At 36.3% G+C, this 22,416-nt stretch overlaps 1 protein-coding gene across 1 annotated transcript in view; it reads left to right on the plus strand.

Moving 5' to 3' along the window:
• The window catches only part of LOC145988126 (cilia- and flagella-associated protein 70-like), a 210,283-nt gene that overhangs the window by 45,676 nt on the left and 142,191 nt on the right, over positions 1–22,416 (plus strand). The window contains exon 3 of the mRNA XM_083122956.1: positions 8,428–8,611. Within this exon, the coding sequence (XP_082979082.1) occupies positions 8,428–8,611 (184 nt within the window). The remainder of the gene's footprint in view (positions 1–8,427; positions 8,612–22,416) is intronic.

Here is a 22,416-nt window from a genome sequence, read left to right on the forward strand (position 1 = left end):
ACATAATTTTAAGAGACTCCCAGTAGTCACAAAGGGCATAGATGATTTATGGCAGAGCGACTTGATTGAGTTGTCAAGTGGACAGTTGAAAAACTTGGACAAAATCAACAAGGGCTACAAGTATCTACTCACTGTCATAGACACATTTTCAAAATTTGCCTGGGCTGTGCCACTCAAATCCAAGACTGGAAAATGTGTTACAGAAGCCATCAGGACAATCATCAATCATTCAGGAAGATCACCGCGCTATTTGCAAACAGATAATGGCAAAGAATTTTATAATTCTGTGTTCCAACAATTTATTAAAAGCCAGGCAATAAAACATTACTCGAGTTACAGTGATCTCAAGGCCTCAATTGTAGAGAGATTCAACAGAACCTTAAAAAATCTTATGTATAAACAATTTACCCTCCAAGGTAATTATAAATGGATTAATATTCTTCCAGAACTTCTACATAAATATAACAACTCGGTCCATTCCACAATCAACATGAAACCCTCTGAAGTAACTTCATCTGATGAGCAAAAATTGATCAGGACTGTTTATTATCCTAGATACCAGCCAACAACAAGAAGGGCCAAATACAGGGTGGGCGACCAAGTAAGAATCAGCAAATATAAGCACTTATTCAAGAGAGGCTTTACGAGAAACTGGAGCACTGAATTATTTACAGTGGTTCAAGTTAAACCCGGGACCCTTAACACATATATAATAAAAGATCACCGAGGAGAAATTCTCAAAGGCAGGTTCTATGAACAAGAGCTCAGCAAAACTAAACAGCCTGACACTTATCTCATAGAAAAAATCATTCGCAGAAAAGGCAACAAGTTATTTGTCAAATGGCTGGGTCATCCGGAAAACAGCTGGATCGATGCAGACAAAGTGATAATATGAGCACCTGGGATGTTATAAAAAGGCTGCCAGAACCTGAACAGCAGAATAAGATAAATGGAGTGCTGCTGCCTGATAATATTAGGTGTCTTATTGTTGGGCCATCTGCTTGTGGTAAAACTACACTAATGGTTGATAATTTTTTATTGGCACCCAACTGGTTAGACTGGAAAAACAGGCACTTGTATGTCTTCTCTAAGAGCTTGGAACAATTAAAATATCAGCAGCTGATGAAGCTATATGATGGATTGGATATAGCCACTTTTGAACCAGATGTTAAGCCACTTGATGAATGTCTCGATAATTCTGTTGTTGTGTTTGATGACATTATACTGGATAATCAAAACAAGGTTAGAAACTTCTTTACACAGGGCCGACACAAAAACATTGATTGCTTCTACCTGGCACAGACTTTTTCAAAAATACCGAAGCAACTGATCCGAGACAACAGCAATTTTATATGCGTGTTTCATCAAGATCATACCAACCTCAAACACATACATGATGAATATGTAGGTGGGGACTTGAGCTACAATGATTTTTCCAAGTTTTGCAGCAAGTGCTGGAGCCAGGACAGTTATGGGTTTGTCACAATTGATATGACAAGAACACCTAATACTGGCAAATACAGAAATAAAATCAACGATTTTCTAGACGTTGAGACATAAATAAACAACCATGAAACGACCAGTCATTGATGATCTTAAGTTAAGAGATTATCTTGTAAAAAGATTTAAGGGATGGAAATCAGAGAACCGGGGAATTTATGAAAAACACAAACAAACAGAACAGCCTGTCATTGATGCTATTAATAATTTAGGTAAGAATATCAAAACTGTTACAGAGCAAAATCAAGATTTGATCACGGAGCTTGTGCCTGTAGCTGCAAGGAACATATTAGATTATCCATTCACCCCACTTTCCAGTATTCATACACCTAGTCCTGTTGCTCCTCGAAGAATTGAGGCTAGTCAGGATCCTATTGAATTGGGTCTTCTTGCTCAAAAATATTTAACCACACCTAAAGACAACAAAGATGAGGTTTTTGGCTTATATGCCGACACAGAGCTTGATGGGAGCATTATTCATAGAATTGGCAATTTCAGAGTAACTTTTATGGGAGATGATATAATTGTTTATTCAGAATCTCGTCTCGGAGAAAAAGGTGCTTTTGTTAAGTACCCCGGAACACCTGGGTTGTGGGAACTGATGACTAGGAAAAGGCCTGGCAGCTATACAGATCAAGATTATGAATATTACAAAGAAATATTAATAAAATCAGATGCTCTGTACCAGAACAATGATCCCACACAAAAAAGAGTCAAGTCGAGCAGTGGGGCAAAATACAATAATTTAATCAAGCCCATATGGTCACAGATCAAGACTGGGAGTGGAATCAAACAATACAACACCCTGCCCAAAGAATTTGTCTGGGTTGATGATGTCAGGAAACTTGTGGATAGGTTATTGGTGATAGCTGGGGAGGAAAATGCTGGCAACCACAATTTTTACAATGAAAAGGTTGGAATTATGGACATGATAAGCACAAAATTATCTAATTTTATAGTGAATGACCCTAAGGGCATTGGATATCTTATAAAAATTATTAATACTCTACCACCTAAATTTTGGAATGTTTCTGAGGGTCGGGGCCTTGTTAATGACATTATAAACAAGCTGCCATTTGAACTACACATTCCAGGCTATCAGTATTGTGGTCCAGGCACAAAATTGGATCATAGATTAAACAGAGGGGACCCTGGTGTTAATCCCCTAGATGCTGCTTGTAGAGACCATGACATAGCATACAACACACATACTGATCTTGACAAGAGACATGTTGCAGACAAGAAATTAGAAGAGGCTGCATTTGGTAGATTTGTAAGCAAAGATGCTTCTTTGAGTGAGAGAATATCAGCATTGGGAACCACCATAGCTATGAGCACCAAACAAAAACTGGGGTGGGGGCTGTGAACATGTATATAATAAACCTACAATGAAGGCCAAGGGTGTTATGTATCAAATACCTTATGCAGGTCTCAAATCTCTTAAAACTATTGACAGTCTCTTGACCAAAAAGCAGCGGAAGAAAAAAAATTCTTGTCTTGCAAAGGGGCATGGTATGAAATTGTTGCTTAGTACCCCCCAATTAAAAAAATTACAACAATCCAGGAAAAAATCACATGTGGGGGGATTCATATTTACCATCCCTGCCATCTTAGCTGCTCTCGGGGCTGTTGGGAGCTTGGCCGGGGGATCAGCTGCCATAGCAAAAACAGTAATAGATGCCAAGAAGAATAGGGCAGAATTAGATGAGCAGAGGCGCCATAACCTGGCCATGGAGAAAAAAGGCAAAGGTGTTAAGAGAGCCATGAATAAGTTTAAAAAAAACAAGAACCGCTTACAAACCAAGATATTGAAGCTTTAATCAAGCCACTGGGTATCAAAAATTTTAGGGGTGTGTACATGTCTGATTTTTTACCAGAACAACCACTCAACAAAGAGTGTGGCATTGTTAATTTGGATGAGTACAAAAATCAGGGCACTCACTGGATCTGTTATCTTAAATATTTAAAAAATGAGGCATTTGTGTTTGATTCATTTGGAGGTGTTCCACCTGAGAATTTAATAAAATATCTAAAATCGGCTAATCTTTATTACAATAATGCCCGTCTTCAAAACTTCAAAGATGTTAATTGTGGACATTTGTGTTTATCTGTTCTCAGATATATGTCTCAAATAAATAAACCATCAATTGAAAATTTTCAAAAAGCCTTGTGGTATCTGAAACATCATGGGGGTATTCCATCTCACCAGCCAAAATTCAATATTGAAACTCAAATTACATGATGACATAGTGTATCCCAAAACAATAGCTCTCAGAGCATTTTACGGCATGTACTTGATACCTAATATTACACACCACAACAATACAATTGCAGTAGGGGATCAAAAAATTGTCATCACTCCAGGGCAGTATAATCTGTCCACTCTAAATGCTCACTTACCCAGAGGTGTGGTGTTAAGTCAAAATTCTGTCACTCACAGAGTAGAAATCGCATCTGCTACAGAAACGGTGCATCTGGGTACTATAGGAGAGCTGTTAGGATTTGAGAACAACACAAAACTTGAAGCAGGTATCAAACACACTGCTATGAATATACCTAAATTCTTAGCCATAGAGACTCTAAATATTCACTGTAATGTGGCCGAGGGTATGATCACCAAATCAAATGGCATAGGCACTCACAAACAAACCGGCATCATTGCAACATTCAAACCTAATTCCGAATTTATGGAGCCAATCATCTACAATCCATCCCCAACATTATATTTTCCTGTGTGCCATAATAGAATAGATTACATTGAGTTGATGGTCACTAATGAAAAAGAAGAATTAGTTGATTTTGCTGGAGCCACAACAACTGCTATCATAGAGATTAACATTTAAATAAAAATACATACAATGGAAAATATTGAGAGTTATGAGCTACAATCATTCCCCCCAAACAGGAGGACATTTGCAAATTTAAATCAACCCAACACGGAGGTTGAGGTTGATCTTGATGTAGGGGACGGCTTTATACACCCCCACAGAGCAGATCTATACATCAAATTTGATGTTGTAAAGCTCGATGGAACAGATTACCCGGCAAATTCAAATATAAGACTTGTAGACAATTTTGTGCCGCATCTGTTCTCTGAAATTGAGATCAGAAAGCATGGCGTTGTTATAAACAGAATAGATTATCCCGGCATTACCTCCACGGCTTTGGCCACTCTAAAATTATCCAAAACCGAGGCTTCTTACTACAAAATAGGTGGATTTGAGGCTGGTGATAAAATATTATCTAAGAACCACACTGTGCTGTTCCCGATGCGCCTGTTGCCAGGATTCTTCTCGGATTACAAAGATATTATGTGGAAGGGTGGTTTAAGAATTACATTTAGAAGAGCTGCCAATGATAATAATGCTTTGATGAGGTACAGCACATTAAACCCTACGGGGGAAGCTATGCCTAATACCCTACCTGATGAGGGCAAGTGCATTATTCAGACTATGGAGCTAAGAATCCCCGTTGTTGAATATGAGGCCAGTTACGCTCTTAAATACAAAGCAGATATCCTAAAAAATCCACAGGTTCCTCTTCAATTTTACACATATCAATGCGTACAGAAGGTTGCCACTGGTACCTATTATGAATTTGATGCAACAAATTCATTCTCCAGTATTCAATTTGACATGCCCGATTTTGTAGTGGTACTGTTTCAGACTGGAAGACACAACAATCAGGAAAAAAATTCAAGTAGATTTGATAACTGCAACATCAAGAACATATATCTTAAAAATGGCAGAAATGAGGTATTCCCTAGGGAAAATTATAATTTAGACATGTCCAAGGATGATTTTCTTAAATTATATGAGGCTTTTTCTTCCTTCAAGCGCGTCACTACTGGCAATACTGACCTGTACTACGCACCAGATGAATTCAAGGAACGGAGACCCATGTTTGTAATTAACACTTCGAAAAGAAAACAGGTTGTGGTTAATGACAGAACAAACATTAAAATTATCTGTGAATTCCACGAGACTTTACCAGATGACACCATATGTAGCGTTATTCTCATAGGTGAAAAATCATATATTTATGATGTGAGAAATGAGCGGGTCACAGAGCAATTCTAGAAGCACGATTCAGGGCTTCCCCCATGGCGCAGTGGTAGCGTCATTGCCTTGTAATCAAGAGGTCCCGGGTTCGATACCCGGTGGAGGCACAAGTAGTTTGGATCCCACTTTAAAACTGTAGGGCCAGTCCCGATTAGCCTTACTGTGCATAAAATGGACTTAAAACAGCAACTCGAACTAGAAACACGATTTAAACACAGAAACCCTTTGGATATAAAACAATACTTTACCGTCAGAAAATATATTACCTACCCATTTTATAGCTTACGAGCAGAAAAGCTTTTACCTACTAACACAGCACATTTGCCATTGCAATTATTCTGTTGCGACAAGATCAAACCTAAATGCAATTCAGTTTGCAATGACAATATCCAGAAGACAATATTAGTATTTTCCTCAATATGATGGATGGTCCCTGAAAGAGTATATAGTATAGATAAGAATTTCTCTTTGAGTTCCATGACAAATGACATGTAATTTCCCTCGGAAACGGCACAATAGAGGTAATATCAACAGATATAATCTAATAACGATGAATAATATGTTATTCCTCTCTGAAAAGACGCAGTATAGATTATATCTGTTGGCATACAACCCCCGGCCATGCATAATTAATTGTTGGCCGAAACATGGGACTGATCAAAAGATTGGAAAGAACATGCAATGTTTACTTGACCTCCATTCTATTGTATTGATTATGCAGTTTTGCCCCGTATTGTTGTTACCCAGATAAGAAAACTCTGGCGATTCTTAATAGAGAATAGAGAATTTTTTACCAAATTTAAGATCTGGGAGCTATCAACAGGGCAAAATCTCACGTATGGAATGCCACATCTCTCAGGACTCGAACCCAAAGCCCCTTGTTTACAAAACAACAATATTAACATTTTGCCATCAGATTTTATGAGGACTCAAACCCGAACCTTTTGATTACAAGGCGATGCACCACACTCCACTCGGTCTCAGAACCCAATAGATATCAATTCAAGATTCCTGGGATTTTGACAGAAAAACATACTATAAGCTTAATTTCTGGTGTAGCCAAAAATTGACAAGCTTATGAACAAAAATCTGGCTGACGCAACTTTTATAAGTATAAACAAATCAATCTAAGAGAGCTCTTCGTTTCTGAAAAATTCCCGAGGGCATTTTTACAAAAATCTTGGATTAGACAAGATTCCACACTTGCTCAAAAAACTCATATGCTCATGTTAAGCAAGTTTTAAGTATAGCAAAGCTGCTTGAGGGGATGCTCTTCCTTTCCGGTCCTGTCCGTAGCATAAACCCCACTACTAACGGGAAAACGGAAGCAATTAATGAACAAAGTTTTGGGACCACTTACTGCTGATGTCACTGTTCAATGCCTGAGTGGAATTTTTTGCCTTAGGGTTTATACTGACTCAATATTTAGATTGTAAAGCAGGAATATAGAGAACAAAGATATTCAGGGTGTTTGCAAATCAAGAAAGTCATGGAAGTCAAGGAAAAGTAAAGAAATCAAGAAGTAGGTCAAGAAGTCAATAAAAAGGCAATAAATTATTCTTGTGGTCAATATTTTTTACTAACACAATGACTGATTGGTTGATTTAGTTTATTTTACTTAACTTTACTTTTCTGCTCCTTTGGGTAATGACAAAGATGAGGTTGAAAGGTGGTAAGATAAGATGGATGAAGAGACAGTCACAAACATATAGGGACAAGCGCCACAAAGCCCCATCTGGTTGTGAGTCCAGACGCTAAAGCCTCGCTGGTCTGCCAAATACAGTACAGGATGCATTAACAGATAAAGCAGGTTTAATTCTCTTCTTAAATACAGCTTCATTTTCATCTTAACTGGGCCTTTCATTAAATAAATATTTATTTTCTTAATTGCAAATTTCCAACTTTACCTAAGTCGGAGTCGTTTAAATAAACGTTAAGAAAAACGAAAAAAAGGTCAAGAAAAGTCCAGAAAAGTCAAGAATTCTGGATTTGTCATTTTGGTAGAAACCCTGTAATTGAACTAAAAACTACTCAAGATGAAACTCTGGAACCACTTGAAATTATCGTAAGTGCTGAATATTTGTTTGCCATTACAGGTCATAATGAAAATGTTGAGAGAGTACTTTTGTTACCATCAGCACAACAGACTCATGAGCGAAATGATTTTTTCATAAAGCCTGTAAAATGTTTGGTACTGGTCCCTATAATTTCAAAGAGTTTGACTGCCCATTTTGACTAAACCTGAAATTTTGAAAAAAAAAATTGGCTCCTCTGAGAAGTACCACTTAAATCATGTAGTAAGAGGTACATTGTTTAGTATGATTGCAAGTTTTGAAATTTTGCATTTAAAAACTCATTAAGAATTCATTCTTTTAAACTGAAAAGTGTAATTTTTAAATTACTTTGTAACATGTTCTATAGAAATATGTATTATTTATTGTGAATGTTTTGTGTCCTACATTTTGACTTAATTTCCTACATTTTTTGACATGTCCTACATTTTCCTTATAGCGATCTGGCAACCCTAGAATTAAATGTAATTAAGTTTCTAACTCATGTCCAGCTGGCAGTAGGTTTAGTGTTATAAATTCAATCTTATTCATATAGCATAAATTTTATTTTATTTTTAGAATAACTAGTGAATGGTGGCATGGCAGAGGGTTCATACTTCAATACTACAACACCAATGGCATTGTATTCTAGGGTGTTGCCTAAAATTTTAGGAGGGAGGGTTAGGGGGTGTTGAGGATGTGTGGGTAAATCCCTGCAAGAGTAACAGGGGCTTACACTTGAACTTTTGTAATTGAATTGACTGCTGCATTTAATGTCACCTTCATGTACAATTTTTGTCTTCTTCATATTTTAGAAAGAAAAAGGTAATCAGATCTTTGATGTGCGAGTGAAAGTTGAATTCATGGGGAAATTAGTTGGAATGTCACCACGTGTCAAATGCCAGGAAATGAAAGCTGAAGTCAATTTTGAAACTGTGCTGAAGTTTGATGTTCGTAAAACTGGTTGCTTCGATGAACTTACTGCAAATCCTCTACTAAGTAAGTAATGGATAGACAACTAGTTTAATTTTATTTGTAAGTAGTAAGTACAAAAATGGGGCTCAATTGTGAAGGTAAACAAAAATCATACTAATATTTGGTTAATGTAATAAACAGAAGGTATGTTAAAGAATGTGCCTCTATTGTCCTTACTATGAAATGACATGTTAAAATAACATGACAATTACAGATTCAGAAGGTATTCAATATAATTTCCTCAGAAGATCATAAATAAAATAGAACTGTAGTGTATATAATAATGAAAATGTCAATATTTTTTGGATGATCATTATGATGATAATGAGACATGACAGTAGACATGAAGCTTGCTACTTGGAAAAGGACAAATTACTTTTTGGGATTTTGGTTTCAGATATTGATACCTATAATCAATCACGATAATATGATGCTGCTAAAACAGACAGTTGTGGAAATAGCTGAAAGTAGTATGAAAGTATATAATATAAGGACAAAAATTTTACAAATGAAGAGCTTATATGATTAAACAGCCCGATTTGCCTACACTTAAAACTATGCCAAGATGCCCTTATTCCCCATTTCTTCAAGTGTGATATGCTCTCAATCTCAAGAATCTTGAATCCTAGTGTAGAAAAGAAGAACCCTCAATAGACAGATTTGCCTACACTTAAAACAATGTCAAGGGGGGCTTATACCCCAATCGACCATGTGTGTACATATTTAAATCTAAAGAATTTTGAATTCTAGTGTAGAAAAGAAGAACCCCCCTCAGACAGATTTGCCCATGTGTGTAAAAGCTACATCTCTCAGTTTGTTGTCCATAAACTTGTCAAAAATATGCCCCCCTTGATATTGTTTTGACTATACTTAAAACTAGGGCAAAAAATGCTTATAAGAGCTTTTGCTTACACAATAATATAATGTAATATATGCTTAAATACTTGTTACCTGGAATAAGCTCAATATTTTAATTGGACACCAGCCTCAACTCATATATCTAGTACTAAGACAATGTAATATGCAGAAATCTTCTAGAATTGCTCTGTGACTCTCTCATTTCTTACATCATAAACATATGATTTTTCACCTATAAGGATAACACTACATATGGTGTCATCGGGGAGTGTATCATGGAATTCACAGATAATTTTAATGTTTGTCCTGTCATTAACCACAACTTGTTTCCTTTTTGAGGTGTTGATGACAAACATGGGTCTCTGTGCTTTGAATTCATCTGGTGTGTAATACATGTCAGTATTGCCAGTAGTGACCCTTTTGTATGCTGTAAATGCTTCATATAATTTAAGGAAATCATCCTTGGACATGTCTAAATTATAATTTTCTCTGGGGAACACCTCATTTCTGCCATTTTTAAGATATATGTTCTTGATGTTGCAGTTATCAAATCTACTTGAATTTTTTTCGAGGTTATTGTGTCTTCCAGTCTGAAACAGTACCACCACAAAATCCGGCATGTCATATTGTATACTGGAGAATGAATTTGTAGCATCAAACTCATAATAGGTACCAGTGGCAGGCTTCTGTACACATTGATATGTATAAAATTGTAAAGGTACCTGTGGATTTTTTATTATATCTGCTTTGTATTTAAGAGCATAACTGGCCTCATATTCAACAACCGGGATTCTTAGCTCCATAGTCTGAATAATGCATTTGCCTTCATCAGGTAGGGTATTAGGCAGAGCTTCCCCGGTAGAGTTTAATGTACTGTACCTCATCAAAGCATTATTATCATTTGCAGCTCTTCTAAATGTAATTCTTAAACCACCCTTCCACATAATATCTTTGTTATCTGAGAAGAATCCTGGCAACAGGCGCATGGGAAACAGCACTGTGTGGCTTTTAGATAATATTTTATCACCAGCCTCAAATCCACCTATTTTGTAGTAAGAAGCCTCGGTTTTGGATAATTTTAGTGTGGCCAAAGCTGTGGAGGTAATGCCGGGGTAATCCACTCTGTTTATAACAACACCATGTTTTCTGATCTCAATTTCAGAGAACAGATGTGGCACAAAATTGTCCACCAATCTTATATTTGAATTTGCCGGATAATCTGTACCATCGAGCTTTACAACATCAAATTTGATGTATAGATCTGCTCTGTGGGGGTGTATAAAGCCATCCCCTACATCAAGATCAACCTCAATCTCTGTGTTGGGTTGATTTAAATTTGCAAATGTCCTCCTGTTTGGGGGGAATGATTGTAGCTCATAACTCTCAATATTTTCCATTTTTTTGTATGTATTTTTATTTAAATATTAATCTCTATGATTGCAGTTGTTGTGGCTCCAGCAAAATCAACTAATTCTTCTTTTTCATTAGTGACCATCAATTCAATGTTATCTATTCTATTATGGCACACAGGAAAATATAATGTTGGTGATGGAGTGTAGATGATGGGCTCCATAAATTCAGAGTTAGGTTTAAATGTTGCAATGATGCCAGTTTGTTTGTGAGTGCCTATGCCATTTGATTTGGTGATCATACCCTCGGTCACATTACAGTGAATATTCAGAGTCTCTATGGCTAAGAATTTAGGTATATTAATAGCAGTGTGTTTGATGGCTGGTTCAAGTTTTATGTTGTTCTCAAAGCCTAACAGCTCTCCTATAGTACCCAGATCCACTGTTTCTGTAGCAGATGCAATCTCTACTCTGTGAGTGACAGAATTTTGAGTTAATACTATACCTCTGGGTAATTGAGCATTTAAAGTAGATAGATTATATTGCCCTGGAGTGATGACAATTTTTTGATCCCCTACTGCAATTTTGTTGTTGTGGTGTGTAATATTAGGGATCAAGTACATGCCAAAAATGCACTGAGAGCTATTGTTTTGGGATACACTATATCATCATGTAATTTGAGTTTCAATATTGAATTTTGGCTGGTGAGATTGAATACCCCCATGATGTTTCAGATACCACAAGGCTTTTTGAAAATTTTCAATTGATGGTTTATTTATTTGAGACATATATCTAAGAACAGATAAACACAAATGTCCACAATTAACATCTTTGAAATTTTGAACACGGGCATTATTGTAATAAAGATTAGCTGATTTTAGATATTTTACTAAATTTTCAGGTGGAATACCTCCAAATGAATCAAACACAAATGCCTCATTTTTTAAATATTTAAGATAACAAATCCAGTGAGTGCCCTGATTTTTGTACTTATCCAAATTAACTATGCCACACTCTTTGTTGAGTGGTTGCTTTGGCAAAGAATCAGACATGTACACACCTCTAAAATTTTTGATGCCCAGTGGCTTGATTAAAGCTTCAATATCTTGGTTTGTAAGCGGCTCTTGTTTTTTTTAAACTTATTCATGGCTCTCTTAACACCTTTGCCTTGTTTCTCCATGGCCAGGTTATGGCACTTCAATTCATCTAATTCTGCCCTATTCTTCTTGGCATCTATTACTGTTTTTGCTATGGCAGCTGATCCCCCAGCCAAGCTCCCAACAGCCCCAAGTGCTGCTAAGATGGCCGGGATAGTAAATATGAAACCCCCCACATGTGATTTTTTCCTGGATTGCTGTAATTTTTTTAATTGGGGGGTACTAAGCAACAATTTCATACCATGGCCCTTGGCAATACAAGAGCTTTTTTTCTTGCGCTGCTTTTTGGTTAAAAGTTTTAAGAGATTTAAGACCTGCATAAGGTATCTGATACATAACACCCTTGGCCTTCATCGTAGGTTTATTATATACATATTCACAGCCCCCACCCCAGTTTTTGTTTGGTGTTCATAGCTATGGTGGTCCCCAATGCTGCTATTCTCTCACTCAATGAAGCATCTTTGCTTACAAATCTACCAAATGCAGCCTCTTCTAATTTCTTGTCTGCAACATGTCTCTTGTCAAGATCAGAATCTGTGTTGTATGCTATGTCATGGTCTCTACAAGCAGCATCTAGGGGATTAACACCAGGGTCCCGTCTGTTTAATCTATGGTCCAATTTTGTACCGGGACCACAATACTGATAGCCTTGAATATGTAGTTCAAATGGCAGCTTGTTTATAATGTCATTAACCAGTCCCCGGCCCTCAGAAATATTCCAAAATTTAGGTGGTAGAGTATTAATAATTTTTATAAGATATCCAATCCCCTTAGTGTCGTTCACTATAAAATTAGACAATTTTGTGCTTATCATGTCCATAATTCCAACCTTTTCATTGTAAAAATTGTGGTTGCCAGCATTTTCCTCCCCAGCTATCACCAATAACCTATCTACAAGTTTCCTGACATCATCAACCCAGACAAATTCTTTAGGCAGGGTGTTGTATTGTTTGATTCCACTGCCTGTCTTAATTTGTGACCATATGGGCTTGATTAAATTGTTGTATTTTGCTCCACTGCTAGACTTAACTCTTTTTTGTGGGGGATCATTGTTCTGGTATAGAGCATCTGATTTTATTAATATTTCTTTGTAATGCTCATAATCTTGATCTGTATAGTTGCCAGGCCTTTTCCTAGTCATCAGTTCCCACAATCCAGGTGTGCCGGGATATTTAACAAAAGCACCTTTTTCTCCAAGATGAGATTCTGAATATACAATGATATCATCTCCCATAAATGTTACTCTGAAATTGCCAATTCTATGTATGATGCAACCATCACGCTCTGTGTCAGCATATAAGCCAAAAACCTCATCTTTGTTGTCTTTAGGTGTGTTTAAATATTTTTGAGCAAGAAGACCCAATTCAATAGGATCCTGAGTAGCTTCAATTCTTCGAGGAGCAATAGGACTAGGTGTATGAATACTAGAAAGTGGGGTGATTGGATAATCTAATATGTTCCTTGCAGCTACAGGTACAAGCTCTGTGATCAAATTTTGATTTTGCTCTGTAACAGTTTTGATATTTTTACCTAATTCACTAATAGCATCAATAATAGGCTGTTCTGTTTGTTTGTGTTGTTCATAAATTCCTCGGTTCTGTGATTTCCATCCCTTAAATCTTTTTACAAGATAATCTCTTAATTTAAGATCATAAATGATTGGCCTTTTCATGGTTATTTATATATGTTTCAATGTCTAGAAAATTGTTGATTTTATTTCTGTATTTGCCACTATTGGGTTTTCTTGTCATATCAATTGTGACAAACCCATAGCTGTCCTGGTTCCAGCACCTGCTGCAAAACTTGGAAAAATCATTGTAGCTCAAGTCCCCACCTACATATTCATCATGTATGTGTTTGAGGTTGGTATGATCCTGATGAAACACACATATAAAATTGCTGTTGTCTCGGATCAGCTGCTTGGGAATTTTTGAAAAAGTCTGTGCCAGGTAGAAGCAATCAATGTTTTTGTGTCGGCCCTGTGTAAAGAAATTTCTAACCTTGTTTTGATTATCCAGTATAATGTCATCAAACACAACAACAGAGTTATCAAGACAATCATGGAGTGGCTTAACATCTGGTTCAAAAGTGGCTATATCCAGTCCATCATATAGCTTCATCAGTTGCTGATATTTTAATTGTTCCAAGCTCTTAGAGAAATCATACAAGTGCCTGTTTTTCCAGTCTAACCAGTTGGGTGCCAATAAAAAATTATCAATCATTAGTGTAGTTTTACCACAAGCCGATGGCCCAACAATAAGACATCTAATATTTTCAGGCAGCAACTTGCCATTTCTCTTAATCTGCTGTTCAGGTTCTGGCAGCCTTTTTATAACATCCCAGGTGCTCATATTATCACTTTGTCTGCATCGATCCAGCTGTGTTCTGGAAGTCCTAGCCATTTGACAAATAACTTGTTGCCTTTTCTGTGGATGATTTTTTCTATGAGATATGTGTCAGGCTGTTTAGTTTTGTTGAGTTCTTCTTCATAGAACCGGCCTTTGAGAATTTCTCCTCGGTGGTCTTTTATTATATAAGTGTTAAGGGTCCCAGGTTTAACTTGAACCACTGTAAATAATTCAGTGCTCCAGTTTCTTGTAAAGCCTCTTTTGAATAAGTGCTTATATTTGCTGATTCTTACTTGATCACCCACCCTGTATTTGGCTTTTCTTGTTGTTGGCTGGTATCTAGGATAATAAACAGTGCTGATCAATTTTTGCTCATCAGATGAAGTTACTTCAGAGGGTTTCATGTTGATTGTGGAATGGACAGAGTTGTTATATTTATGTAGAAGTTCTGGAAGAATATTAAGCCATTTATCATTACCTTGAAGTGTGAATTGTTTATACATATGATTTTTTAGGGTTTTGTTGAATCTTTCTACAATTGAGGCCTTGAGATCACTGTAACTCGAGTAATGTTGTATTGACTGGCTTTTAATAAATTGTTGGAACACAGAATTATAAAATTCTTTGCCATTATCTGTTTGCAAATAGTGCGGTCTTCCACTCTGATTGATGATTGTCCTGAAGGCTTCTGTAACACATTTTCCAGTCTTGGATTTGAGTGGCACAGCCCAGGCAAATTTTGAAAATGTATCTATGACAGTGAGTAGATACTTGTAGCCCTTGTTGATTTTGTCTAAGTTTTTCAGCTGTCCACTTGCCATCTCAATCAGGTCGCACTGCCATAAATCATCTATGCCTTTTGTGACTACTGACAGTCTCTTATAATTATGTCTGGCTTGTCTGTGTAATTCATCAACAATAATTTGTCTAGACATTTATTTATTTATTTATTTACGACTTTGTTTACATGGCGAAGTTAAGGCATTAATGCCTTCTCTTCCACTTAACCATTAATTACAGGGATCATTTTTTTCTTTGCAGTAAATTGTATATAATTAAAAAATTAAAAAAGATAAATGAGAAATAAAATAATAAAAGAAAAGTAAAGTAGTGAAAGTAAAATGAAACTAAAAATGAAAGCAATACAGTTTGAATACGAGCAGTCAAGCCCTGGATTAACCATTAATTACGTACATTGCTCATTATTTTTACTAACACAATGAAAAAAAGTAGCTTAGAAGAAATTAAAAATAAAAGCAATACAGTTTCTACATGCACACACACACACACAAACACACATTCACAATCAAGTACCTACATAGAAAGCATATTTCGTGGGCTAAATATATAACGTATTTCTTTCTGGGAATTTAATCTAGGTCCAATTGTTTAGCATGAATAATTTTAATTGTCTTTTGAATGTTACAATTGAGGAGGAGGCTTGGATTTCGGGGGCAGTCTGTTCCAGTGTCCTGCAGAGGTAACGGTAAACGAATTGGCGTAGAAGTTAGATCTGTGGATAGGGATGGATAACAGAGATTTTTCACGTGATCTGGTGTTGCGGGAGTGAAAGTCCGAAAGATATTGAAACCGCCCGGAAAGGTATTTTGGATCTTTTATTTCTAGGGCTTTGTACAGTAGGACAAGGTTGTGGTAAATCCGTTTATCACTTAATTTCAGGCACTCGACCTTCGCATAATACGGTGTCAAATGTTCTGAATATTTTATGTCGAAAACGAAGTGGACACAGGCGTTCTGGATTCGCTGAAGGCGTTTAGCTTGCTCACAATTTACGTCCGAGTAAACAGTGTCACAGTAATCAATAATAGGGAAAACAAGAGATTGAACAAGTTTGGTTTTTATACGTTCGGGGAGGAAGTTTTTAAGCTGGTAAAGAGAGTGTAGTGCACCGAAAGCTCTTTTACACACGGAGTTTACGTGTTCTCTCCAGGTAAGATTATAGACATAATATGAAAACAAGAATATTGCAACTGTGGGGTGTTCAGCAGCTGATACTACAGGATTTTCTAAATATAATTTGTCTCCTGTTTGTATATGAAATTCCAGATATATCTTCAGCATAAGATGTTTCTAATGTATTGGGATCTGTAAAATCCTCTAACTCTACACTGGTGATTTTTGGTTTGTTGTCAGCATTTGTTATTGATAAGGTAGGGTAGTGGTGTGCCTGTGGTTGAAGCCAATATTTGATCTTGATTGGTCTCAGTGTGCCCCCAACAAAAAACTGATAATAAAATTGTGCAGGGGACAGCATATATATTTTGCCACCTGGTGTAAATGGTGAATCATATTCTTTGTTGGGGATACTGTACAATACAAGAATTATTGTATGTTTAGGATTCTCGATTATGCCGGTTATTTCTTTTTCTGCTGTAAGCAATCTACTTGTTACAGATTCAAGGTGCTCATTGATAGTCCTAACAACATCATCATGGCCTGGCTTGATTTTTATGTCGACAACAAGTTTCTTGTATTGTTGCACAATTTCTTGTAGCTGGGTGGCAAAAACAGACAGAGCATTTGCTTGATTGGATTCCATGGTCCCTAGCTGTTGCTTGATATTAGCTACAATTTGCTGTAAATTTTCAACAACTGCCAATTTTGAATTTTGAGCAGTAAGATCATGGACTTGTCTTCTGATATCCTCAAACAGGGCATGCAGTTCATTAATATGTTTATTAGTTGGTAGAGTGGCCACTGTCTGAGTGAGTTGTTTGATCTCTGTCTGGATATTCTTGATATCTTCTGATTTCAATAAGCGATTCACAGCTCTCTTAATATTTTTAAGTTCCTGTGATGTAGGCAGATTTGATACAGTATTTTGCAAAGATTCAAGTGCCAATTTCACATTATTTAATTCAGAAGCATCAGCCACACTTTGCATAGCATCTTGGAGCAGGGCTATATCTGCCTGAGTGGGTGTTGATTGTTGTAAAATTTCAAGCATTGTTTGGATATCAAGGATCAAGTGATGAAAATGAGATAGCTCAGATTCAGTGTTGAGGTTTTCAAGCTTTGTGATCTGTTGCTGGACACTGGCAAGGGTGTCTACAATACCAGGCAGGCGGGATTCTAGAGATTCTTGTACATTTGTCAAATCACTTTGCACTGCTGCTATTGTACCCTCAAGATGGGTTATGGTACTTTGAATTTTTCCAAAATCTTCATATGTTTCAAGTTGCAGCTTAATATTGGCAACACTCCGAGTTATTGCACTAAAATCATCAGAAGATGGCAAGTTGTTCATAAAATTTTCAAGTGTCTCAATTTTTTCTTTAACCTCGGCTATGGCATTGTTCAAGGGGTCCAGATTAGACATCTGGAGTGATTGAATCTGTTCCTTTAGAGTGGAAATCACTAGATCAAAATCTTCTTGTGATTTTATGCTTTTGACAATTGTTTGGAGCTGTGTCTGGACATTATTTATCTGCTCTTCCAATTGCTGTTTCAATTGCTCAGAGTTGGTGGCCTGGGTCGTAAATTTGGCTTGAAGAGCTGCTACAGCTTCTTCTAAACTTTGAAAATTATCCAATGTGGCCAAGTCAGTATATTTTTGAAGCAGCAATTTGAGTTCAGAATCAATTTTAAGAAGAGGGTCCATGCATTGTGATTGCAAATTTGTAATTTCTAGTTGAAGACTGGCATTCAGTGTGGTTTGTAAAGCTTGTAAATCACTTCTTAATTTCTTGACTCTGACATCAAGCATCAGAATCTCATCACTGTGATCTTCATGTCTTGTATAGCCAAATGTATCATTAGGCATTTTGTTTTAGTGGTTATTTATTATTGAATATCTGATTCTTAATTCTATAAAAAAAGGTATAAGCTTGTCATATGATCCCGGGACCTCAATATATCAGCAGTCACCAGCAGAAACAGTATATACAGTGCCAGAAATCATGTTTGAGTGCTTAATTCTATAAATATTTTTCCCTATTGAAATCTTGACATTACCCTTGGGGGTTGTAATAAATTGCAATTGACCACCTACAGGTAATTGGTAATAATTTAAATTATTGTTAAATATGAACAATGTTTTACCTGTTTCATCATCAACTGTAAGTATGCTGTTCAGATGAATAATTAACAAAGCACTTAGTTTAGATATTATATCAGAAGAGGGTTGTGGTGTTGGCAGGTCCATAATAGCCTGTTTTTTGAACCCAAATAAGTTCATAGGCATGTTTATTTATTTCAAATCATGCTCTGTAATTGGGCATTGATTACCATTTTTCAAATCACAATGACCCCATGGTAGAGTATGTATGCCACATGATAAAATGCATCTCTTATCATCATGTGGGTCCAGAGCCACTTTTCTTACAATATTTGTAGTCAACAAGTGATCCACACTCTGAATTCTGGATTCTGATGTTCTGATTGTGCTACATGATTTGAGGCAATTTTTGTAATCTTCAAATTCAAGCTCTTTGTCTATAGTTACTCTGCCAATGCCCTTGGCCTTTTTGGCAACAGCGCCACTACATGTTTCAAAACTGTACATCTTGGCCCTTAACCCAGCAAATGCCACAATAACATCACCAAGTGTCTCATCTTTTAACTTGCCAGGCACCTTTTTGTTGTGGGGTTTAATTTTTGAATGTTCAGTGGTATCAAAATATTTAAACAATTCAGGCTGTGTTATATCTTGATAAACATCTTCTATTTGAATATCAAGAACAAAACTATCTGTGTCCATGTACATCAGTTTTACATGATCCTTATAAAAAGGCTTCAACACATCATAATACAATTTTAACATTTGTAATTTGGCCAATTCCAATATCACAGCCCCTACGTAAATAGGCTTATCAAACTTAATCTTTGTTTTTTTCATGTTGAAAAGTGCCATATTCTCATCATAAATTCTTCTGTAATTGAAGTTGGGCTTTGCAATCAATTTTTTGCTCCGGCTGGGGTCAGTAATTATTTTAACATCAATATGTTTTCTGACATTTTCTATTGTTTTGCCATACACTGAATTGACCATCAATTTAAACAAGGTCTTATCAAATTGGCTCATTGCAGATGTTCGAAGCACTGTGTTTGTATCAATATATGGCTTCAACCATCTTGAGTGCCTGAACCTTAAGACTTTGCCAATTTTGGTCACTTGAACACCATGATGCATCAGGAACTGGAGGTTTTTGTAATAAATAACATAATCCTGTTTTGGCTCTAGAGTCATCATCAATTTCTTCTGTTTAGAGCCAGGTGAGCACTCAACCTCAGGAATTGGGGGCAGATCAGAAAATGTGTTGTGTAAATTATCTGGAATTGTCAGATCAACCTCTAAGAACAGGCCATAGTTACTGTCATCAAAATCCTTAAGATCTTCAATGTTGAAATCTTCAACCCACTCAAGCCCTGCATATGGCAATTTATCCATCATACCTTAACCATACAGGCTGTTTGCATCCACATAAAGTATATAATTTGATGGCAGTGCTGGATCATAATTGGGAATATACTTGTTATTTGCTCTGGCATATCTCTGAGAACATTGCACCATGCCTCCTCTTATACATTGTTCCATAAACAGATACATATCTTGATCTTGGATCAGATCCAATTGCATTTTAGTGTTTAAAAACATTGCAGACCATGATAGGCCCGGAGCACTGTAAAAATACATTGGATCCAGCTTATAATTTTGCATGGAAGATTTTCTAAATGCCTGAAGTATATCAGCTAAGAGGGTCACATCGAGTTTTAAATAAGCCTTGTGATAATCACCAAATGTCTGGCATTTTAAATTGTTCCACATCAACTGGGCATGGTGATAATCTTCATCAGTGATTCCAGATGCTCTGATTTTGCTGTAAAACTCTTGTTGTGGTGGCAGAGAACACTCATCAAATTTAGAAAAATCTGTAACATAATCATATGGATATACACCCTTCCGCCTAATTAATTTCAGGTCCTGATTTGGAAACAAAGCACATTTAATTTTGAATTGATCATCAGATAATTGAGTGCCAGTGTAGCCAGGCTAGCAGACAGAATTCTGTAGGAATCAAGAAATCTTAAGTGAATAGGAACACTATTAACTTTAATTATTTTGCTAGTAGCAATATATTTTTCATTATTTTCAGCTGAAATATTTAAATTCTGCTTGTTAAACCCCTCGTACCTGATCAGATGATGGAAATCATAATTGGATGCACCATGGCAAAATATAGGGACAAATTTTGGTCTCTGGATCTTAATATTACAGCTATTACACAGGGCCATTAAGAATTTACCATCTGTATGGGAATGGTGATGTACCTTGATATTTATATCTGAAAATTCAGAATCACATACCGGGCATTTTTCTGCATTGTTGAAATCTTCAATCTGTTTCTCTGTTAAAGGCAACATGGTTTTTGATTTTAATAAGATATTAGATGCTATGTCATGGCACTCATTTTCTATTCTATGTGCAAATTCTTTGATGGCATCTGCTCCCATGTATAAATATTCTTCACTAACAACACCATCCTGTACAATCACATAATAAAAACTAGAAGGTTCATGTAACTGGTATGATGTAATTGAAGGTTCATCAGGATCTGGGCTGCAGAATGCAAGGGGTTTGAGGTTTGATTCAAAATCACAGACTATATATGCTGGGTGTTCCAACAAGGCTTCAAATTTTTTGAATTTGGCATTTTCATTTGGGTTAGGCATAAGCATATGAACAGGTTTATGGTTGCCACAGTATTTCAGATGCTCAATTAACTTGTTTTTAGCAATTTCTGCATTTTTTTCCCGAACCCCATTCACCATTTTTCTACCATCAAATACAGTCAAACATCTTCTGCACAACTTGAATATTCTATGAGTTTTGTCTAGTTGTGTTCTAATTAAAGCTTCAAGATTATGTATCAGAGTGTAATGATATGTATCATCCCCTTCAATTAAGAGCAGATCAATCGGAACAGCAGAATCATCATCAAGTGTACTGATTCTGAGAGGTGCTATCAAGCAATTGCCATGGCCAGTAGAACAAATAAATACATTAATAGATAATTGTTTAGCATTAATATCCCTGGCCTTTTTTTCAAATTTATCAATATTCTGAACAGACATTCGATATTCTAAACCCTCCATTGCTTCATCAAAATCATTTTCATGTTGTTTATAATAACTTATTCTCTTTGGATTATCTAAAACTGGATACAAAGCAGCTAAAATACACCACAGAAAGCATTTCTGATCATTATTTTCTATGTTAAGCACAGCTTTTTTGTTTTTAATATTGGCAGGTAAAGGCAGATATGTAGATCCTTGTAATGGGCTGAATTCAGAAATATTAACATAGAGCTTGTTTGGAGATCCGCATAGGCTCCATCCAGACTCTTTTGCTGCAAATTCAGAGTGTTTAATATTCAATTGATCTATCAAACTGCTTATTATTTTGTCTGAATTTGCATTTGAATATACCGGTACAGTTTCTGTTATGTGGGGCTGTGTAAATTTTGTGCCATTTGGCTTCTTATATTGTGTAAACAATTTGAGAGACAGCTTATAAGAGCCATTTTGTGCATTTAGAATTGCCTGCACATCTGGATTTATACTGTTCAAAAAATTCTTAATATCACATCTTGGCTCTGATACAAAACGGTGATCCCTTAATTGGCCGTTAAAACTGCTATGGATAGGTGGTGCATAGCGTGGCTGCTTTGCCGGTCCAGCATTAACAGCTGCTTCATGCTTCCTTTTCAGACCAGATGTAGATGGTTGTGAGGGTAATATTGATGACTGTACATAACAAGTACACTTATGCCTTTTGTAATAAACCTTGCTTAATATTTTATGGCATCTTGGACACATTTTTGTGGCCTTTCTGCATTTCTTACGGTCACAATTAACCGATGCCTAGACCAATTAGAACTAGATATATTTTTATTACACTGATTGCAATATTTTTGATTTGGCATTTTTATTGTTTATTTATATAAAATTTCTTGGTCCAAAAAAACAGAACTATGGATAATATGCCAAAACAATTATAACAGCAGTTAGTGGCTGAGCTGATGCTTTTATACCCAGACAACAGCAATAACTAGGCTCTGGTGATCCCCAATATAAAATAATTTTGCTCTATTATG

Source organism: Lepisma saccharinum, chromosome 5 (assembly GCF_977018435.1).
Source record: "Lepisma saccharinum chromosome 5, izLepSacc3.1, whole genome shotgun sequence".
NCBI lineage: Eukaryota > Metazoa > Arthropoda > Insecta > Zygentoma > Lepismatidae > Lepisma > Lepisma saccharinum.